Consider the following 7,827-nt stretch of genomic DNA (forward strand, 5'->3'; position numbering starts at 1 on the left):
GTTCTCTTAATGAGTAATGGGTGTTTTTTGGGCGTAACGTGCAATAAACCAATCAGAGTCTCATCTCCCATCCCCTTTAAAAGCCAGTTGCGCTCACGCCATGGCAGGTTCGCTATTTACATGGCGGAATGTAATTTTTCATTTTTAAAAATGTTTGTGTGATGCTGTTACCCTGTGTGTGTAATAAGCAAAGTGTACACACGTTGTGTGTCTTTAAATAACAAAGAAAAAATATTGCGCCAGATTTTAGACCAGGTTTTTGTTGGTCAACGGCGCAGTCTATTTTCAGTTCCTCAAAATAGCAACGCGCCAACAATGAGTCTGAACACACCTCTTTTTTAGACCAGCACGCCCATGGGCGCACAAATGGGCGCAAATGCATTTGCTATTTAAACAACGCGGCGCAGGACGGGAAAATGAGAACTTATTAAAGTGGAAGAGACTCTGTCACGTCACATTGAAAAGTGTCAAAATGGCATTCATTGTTTGAATTTCGTGATAGTATGTACAGGATTTGAAAGCTGAGACTTTGTTTCTATCAGAAGTAAGAAAGCACAAAGCTCTTTGTGATTATTGGATGGGAGGCTCGCTACAATTAATGTTTGCGGATCTGGCAACCCTGGCTTGAACTACGGGTGATTCATAGGGTCAAACAGAGCCTGCTTTAATGTCGCTGTTTGTATCTGTTAATGCGCTATTGTCACGTTAATTTTGACAGCCCTAAATTCAACAGAGAGATTTTCTTCACACACATTATGAGTTGCAGTCTGACACGTTTTATATATAATCGGCCCTGATCATCAGCTGATTTTGAACAATTTGGCCGACAATTAAATAAATTGCTTTTATCGGCCAATACCGATTATTGGAAGATACATCAGTGCATCTCTAATGTTAATCATTGCAAAATATGCAAGAGGCTTAAGTGCCTATCCATGTTATAAACGTGTGTTTTTAAAAGGGGCCATATTGTACAATTTTGGTATCTCTTAAGTCCACTTAAAATGTTACTCAAGGTTTCTTCCACAAAGATGGAAGAACTTAAAAAAAAAATTTAAAAAATACATTATTTTGTGTAGAAAGTCAGTCATGCAGGTTTGGAATGACATGCGGGGGATTAAACGATGATTTTCAATTTTGGGTGAAGACTAAAGGCCCGTTCACACCAAGGACGATAACTATAAAGATAACGATAAAGATATAGTTCTAAAAATCTTTCTCAATATTAAAGAATAGCAGAGTCCACACCACAACTATAACGATAAAGACAAAGAGAAACGATATCGTTGGAATCACTTTCAAAACGATTTTTCTCCAGCTGATGAACGATAAAAAATTGACAGCCAATCAGAATCCATCCTGCTGTAACAAGCTCGAGAATTTAAAGTGGCAGACGAGCGTGCGCTTAGAATAAACAGACGATATCATTCGCTGGTGTGGACGCTAATATCGTTATCTTTATAGTTATCTTTATAGTTATCGTTCTTGGTGTGAACGGGGCTTAAGACTTCTATATGTAAATGGAATATATATAGTAAAAAATGTATGATGAAAACATTTTTATTTAAACATTAAGACTGTTATTCGATTAAAATTAAGTCAAATTAATTACATGATGTTCTGATTAATTCATTGCATTTATCAATACTTGCTAAGAAAAGCCTGCAATGAGGATAATTACTTGATAAATACATTATTTATAGGGTTGGGTATCAAGAACCGATTGCAAATTTCCAAGAACCGTGTATTCGATAAGACACGTGCATTAACGATTCCTGCGTTCGCATTTTAATGTGATTTTAAACGATTTAAGTGCAGGAAGGGAAAGAAGTTGCAGCGCACACATCTGAAACGCGAGCACAGAGAACAGCTGTCCCAGTGCAGGTTCCCAGGGCTGACTTCTCTTTCATATTTACCGTATGTCAGTATTTCATCATAAACACAGCCGTTTTTTGTCGTAAGTGAACGACACTTTTTTGTTAAAACCATAGGCAAAGTTCCTCTTGTAGGCCTAAGTGTTCTGTAGGCTGCTGCTTTTTGCTCATGTTATTCAGCTGCAACAGAACGCTTTGTAAAAAGACAGTGTAAATATGTTTGACAACTAATTTGGTTTTCATGATATGGCCCCTTTAAGACACACTTCAAACTGACGCACAACACAAACACACTCCTTCTTACCCCTTTAAAGCTGGTGAGGTGCTGCTGTGGTTCAGTGTGTTCTCTCTCACACTGCTCACACACAATCACTGAAGAATGACTTGAGCAAACAGACACAGCGCTTGTGCATTCAGACACAACACTCAGCATGGACTTCACAGACAGGAAGAGACAGAGAGAAGAGAAAGGGCGACAGTCACAGATGAGTGCGCTTATCAAGATTCAGTGCATTTTGATGTAATTAACACTGATGGGAGTCTAAGGAAGTTAAAACCATAAAAACATAAAAAAAAGGCCAAGAAAAGGGTTGAGAAGGGTGGTGGACAGATAACAGGGAATGTGAAGTGAACTTCAGTCTTTCTTGATGACAACAGCAAAACTCAAACTATTTCATCAGAGGAGTCTATTTATTAATAATTATTTAATGTCATTCAAAACCGGTATGATTTTATTTTCTCCATGGAACACAAATGGAGAAATTCTGAAGAATGTTCACTCTGCTCATTTCCATACAGTGAAAGTGAATGAAGAACAGTGACTGGTGGTTGGTTGAGCTCCAAAAATAGCAAAAAAAAAAGAACCATACAAGTATCATAAAAACTTCAACTCATATTCAAGTCTTCTGAAGCCTTAAGATAACGTTTTGAGAAACTGATCAAAATGTAAATAATTATTCATGTTACTATGAAAATCCTCCCCTCTGCCACAACTCTAAAATCTCCGTCATGCATGCATACATTCAAAGTCAACACATTATGATCAGTTACGAGACATATGAGACCAGTCGTGACTGGTTTCACTGAGTGTTTGGTATCATGTTGTGCCAAGTCTGAATATGCGAAAGTATGAATGAAGGTTTGTGAGCAATGGAAGAGGGGACACAAATCCTTTGTATGACTTCAGTCATATGGACTTTAAGATACTTTATGTTGCCATTTTGTCCTTTTTAGAGCCACAATCCCAATTCACTTTCACGATATGCAAAACAGCAGCATGAACACTGTGTGACGCTTCATATGGTTCTGTGAAGTTTTACAGCATGCGGATGAGCAAATTAATGCTCATTTCTGGATGAACTAAACCATCAAAAGTAAGATCTGAAAGAATGTTTCTGAAAGCAACATTTAGCGAACTGAAACTGTACAACTGTAAACCAAAACAAAGATTAACAAAACTGCAGTGACAATGGAAGCTCTTTGGGAACAGGTACACCTTATTTTTTCATATGCAAACTAATGGGCATGTATGGGGAAAGGTGAGCAGATTTGAATGAATGTGTCATGATGGTAGAGCACCTGTCTTGACAAACACAACCTGACCATTGAGCATCAATATGAGCTAATAAAGTATATGTGGATATTTATGAGTTTCCATGCACTGTTTGTCTCCCTGTGTCTTATGCATATAATAAACAGCTCTTTATTAACTCATTGTCCTTTGATAATGCGCTTTGTTCACAGGACATATGTCATTGCTTTTCTTTGAAAACCACTCTATTGAGTCACAGCATGTCTATTTTTCTTGGGTAAAAAAAAAAACTCATAACCTGCTATATGACACCTGCTTCTGATTTCTATTGATCGGGATGTACAATAAATGCAAAAATGATTCGATTATAAACTATGCTAGTGTGTTGTGGGTAGTTGCCCAGGGCATTGCTTTGCTGTTGCTGAAGTTTTCTGAGATTGCTGATACGCAGTTATAAGGATGTTCTATATCTTTAATGTAAGTCTATGGAATTTGTTCACCTCTTAATGAGATGGTTGCGCCATAGAGCACTGAGGTATTTCCCTGCTAAAAACACCAGGATTGCTGGTCATGTTGTGTTTCGGATGCTGGTGTTCCCAGCAGGCTTCTTAACCAGCAAAGATTTCCTTGCTGATTCAAGTTAAGATCATAAAGGCCATGCTGGTTGATTAGATTATTTAGAGGTAAATAGCAACCACAAGTTAGACCAGCATGAAACCTTCACTAACCAGCATTACTCAGCCTGAACCGACATGGAAATTCATACTTTCAGCGGGGTTGTGACAGTACTATCAAATTATTCAGAGCAGAAACTGAGGCACAGGAGAACTTAAACTGGTGTTTGAATGTGTAAGAGTTTTTACCTCTGCATTTTCAAGCTGAAGAGTCTCCTTAGCCGAACTGGCATGGAAGCCATTGTTTTCTTCTGGAACAGAAAAATTACAAAATAAGGGGTGTTAATAGATATTCACTCGACTTGAGCAAAAATTCTTCCCTTTTCTAGTCGCTTCTTCAAAAAAATGAGCTGTTGTGAAATCAGTGTAAATTCCTTCTGATAAAACTGAGACAATATGAACAGTTCCAACAACGATCACTTTGTCTCACTTTTGGGGATAAAAATTAGGTCTCGATTGTCCGAACTGACATGCTGACTTATCTCATACAATAAAACCTCAAAAATAGTTCTCATCAAATTAACACATAAGGAGCCAGAATTACTAAACAGGGCAAATTAGCGTGAGAGCACAATCCCATAAAAGCATAGATGGGAGTGGAAAGTTCTGTGGCTGATCTAGTGACAATGAGCAAATTAAAGACTTCAGACGCAGCCAGAACATTTCTATAATGACCAACACAATCTGCCAGAAGCAGTGTGCGGTCGCAAACAAGCAGAGCTGATGATCATCAGGTACGGGTAATCTACTAACAACACAAGGCACAAAATGGGTTAAGACATGTTAAATAATGGTGCAAATACCAACTGCAAACCTTAATAAATCACCTTGCATGATTCATTTAAATACTCTCCTCCCATAAATTTTGTGTTTGAAAGGGAAACTCCTACAAATGCATATGCATATATATATATATATATATATGACCATGCACCTATAAGAGTATAGCAGACTAGATACATAAAATGCATATAAACATTAGTTGTCACTCTACGTATATATCTCACATTATGTCTTAGTAAGATATCTAAAAACTTAAGTTTTATGAGCCAAGCTCTGTTTCAAATCATATAATGCAATGCAATACAATGATGACTGAGAGATGTACAAATAAATGTATGGATAAAGTAAACATAATTTGCTGCTGACCATTGAGTGTTTATCTTGAAATATTACTAACAATATATAAGTTATTCTTTTGTTACTTTATGAAAACCAGTTTCAGAGTAAGGGCAGCTAATCATAGCTTTGGCAGAATCATAACAGCGTGTTATCAAACCAGCGATTTCTACACACTTTCAGATGAACAGTCTCTGCTGTTATATAAAGATAACTGTTTATAACTGTGTGTAGCTGTAGTCTACCAATGTAACAGTGGTCTTTCAAACAAGCCATTTAAAATGAAGCTAACGATTATTATTATTTTTGTATTTATTGTTTTTGCATAGCAATAGAGATTACTTCGTTTTGATTGACATTCAGAATTATATTACATCCACAATGACTTACATTGCTTTGGAGGTATAGTATTTTATGTTCTGTGTGAACTGAACCCGTGACCTTTGTTGCTGGCACCATGCTCTATTGTTTGAAAATACATATTTTAGGACAGAGGTCCTCAATCCCGTTTCTAGAGATCTACATTTGAACCAGCTAATAAAGAGCTTTTTTCTTGACCGCTGCCACAAAACGAGACATCTAGATGCAATTTTAGGTACAGGGTGTGAAACTGGAAGTGAGAACGCTTGCTGACACAGGAAACTATGAGCATGAAGCATTCGACACATTTTGTGGTTAGTCATTATATCAAGCGCAAACAAAGAAAAACAAAAAACTTTAATTTCAAAATGGTATTAACATTAGTTACAAAGTTCATTATGGGTCAAGTGGCAGTGAAATAGTGCATGTTAACTAATGTGGAAAGCATAAATGTAGAAAAGATGATAGAGGCCTTTATCAGTTTATCAGGGAACTCCTTTAATGCTGTGCACATCATGCTGGGACAAGAGAAGACAAACTGAAGTCAGCAACATTCAGACAAGTCTGACAAAGACAGTGATATTCACTGATTCATATCTGTAGTCGCATCAATAAATGTGACAAGTCATATTTGGATTCACTATCAATCTTACTATGATGTTTTTACACACACTGGAACTGTTGAAAGCCATTTTCAAGCTACGGTTTAAAATCTGTTTTACACCAGTGTTTTGAAACATAGTGTACTCTATACCAGTGTTTCTCAACCAGGGATCCGTGGACCCCTAGTGGTCCTTGACGTAAGGCGAGGGGGTCCGTATAAAGCATGAATTTTTGTGACATGACATGTTCCCATGAAAGAAAAATCCAATATAGCTGATGATATGGCCAAATACTGGACAAGTCAACTAACTTGAATTATACTTGACTGCATTTGGTCCTCACAAAGACACAAATGATACATAGATGAGTCAATTTTGTTCTGGGGGTCCTTGAGGATGGTTCTGAATTGGACGGGGGTCCGTTACGCCAAAAGGTTGAGATTCACTGCTCTATACCACAGACCAGTTTATGAGAAATGTAGAGTAGATCTGGACTGTTAGTGCAGTAGTCAGAATCTCCCCTAACACTGCAATGAGTTAAAAAGAAAATGCTTTGGCATGCAGAGAGATTATGACAGAGAGAAGGGAAAGTATATGCATATTACACAACTCAAATTTAAATCAGAATTCTTAATTAATGATAATAGCGTCTACAGGGTAACTAGTATATCAATTTCTATATTTTTTGCTGTTTACAAGAAGAACAGTGCTAGGAAAAAAATAATTTAAAGTTCTTCGTCCATATACTGAACTTCACTGAATGTTATGAAATGTAAACTTCTCCTAACGAGCACACATTATTTAGTAAAACATCCAAATACAATAAAATACCTGGTTTAAAGTTTGTTTAAACTTCATTATTATTAAATTCACTAACGTCAAAAAGTTGCAACGTAACATTGGCGCACCGTTTGGACGGAACGGATGCGGTCATTTGTACTCTTCAGGCCATTAACTCTTAAAAGACCATTTGAATAAGAGAAATGACAAACAAACGTGGTAGCTAACTTTTGAACGGAACACAAAACTGAGCTTTTGTGGGTATATGTTTACACATGTAAGGCGTGTTGCAGACACTTACCGCCGCCGGACCAACCAGTTCGGTCCATTTCTATAAGCGTCTCATCACTCGACTTTCCTCGATTCATTTTAATCGAGTGTCCTGATTTATATCAAATGTGTATTTGTTGTAGTTGTAGAATCAACGCGCTTTCTGCCAGGGCTCCGTCCGAGCCCACGCCGTGATCCGAGCTCTGCCCTGCCCCGTTCAGTCCACGCTCAGCGGGTCAGATTTGCCCACTCCGGTTTGTCTTGGGTCTCCGTTGGCTATCCCTACTATGGCTATGAGAATATCTCTTCTATTAATATGTATGACCAAAGGCTTCACTATTGGACGGTTAAATGGAAACGTCAGCATAGACTAATTAATATTAAAGACCTGCTGGTCTTTTGCATGGGAAGGCTGCAAAGCAACGTCGCCGGGGTCTGTTTGAAACTCACGAGCCGACCTTCACTCTCTCTTCTGCGCTCCCTTGCTTTAAAGGGGACGGATGTAAAACGACCGCAATTTTGTCGGCACACTATAAAGGGATGCACATAACTCTTACCCTTCATGTTTTTTTTTATCGTTTTACAAGTTTATGGTCTATATGAAATTCAGTGGAATA

At 37.7% G+C, this 7,827-nt stretch overlaps 1 protein-coding gene across 1 annotated transcript in view; it reads right to left on the bottom strand.

Annotated features, from left to right (window-relative positions):
• LOC107695918 (anoctamin-5) overlaps positions 1-7,551 on the bottom strand; it is a 44,260-nt gene extending 36,709 nt beyond the window's left edge. Inside the window, exons 1-3 of the mRNA XM_016496030.1 lie at positions 7,242-7,551; positions 4,269-4,330; positions 2,179-2,310 (exon numbers count right to left, since the gene is read on the bottom strand). Coding sequence (XP_016351516.1) covers positions 2,179-2,310; positions 4,269-4,330; positions 7,242-7,308 — 261 coding nt within the window. The 5' untranslated portion in view covers positions 7,309-7,551. The remainder of the gene's footprint in view (positions 1-2,178; positions 2,311-4,268; positions 4,331-7,241) is intronic.
• Positions 7,552-7,827: the final 276 nt, after the last annotated feature.

The sequence above is a fragment of the Sinocyclocheilus anshuiensis genome, unplaced genomic scaffold (assembly GCF_001515605.1).
Source record: "Sinocyclocheilus anshuiensis isolate Anshui unplaced genomic scaffold, SAMN03320099.WGS_v1.1 scaffold626, whole genome shotgun sequence".
Classification (NCBI taxonomy): Eukaryota; Metazoa; Chordata; class Actinopteri; order Cypriniformes; family Cyprinidae; genus Sinocyclocheilus; species Sinocyclocheilus anshuiensis.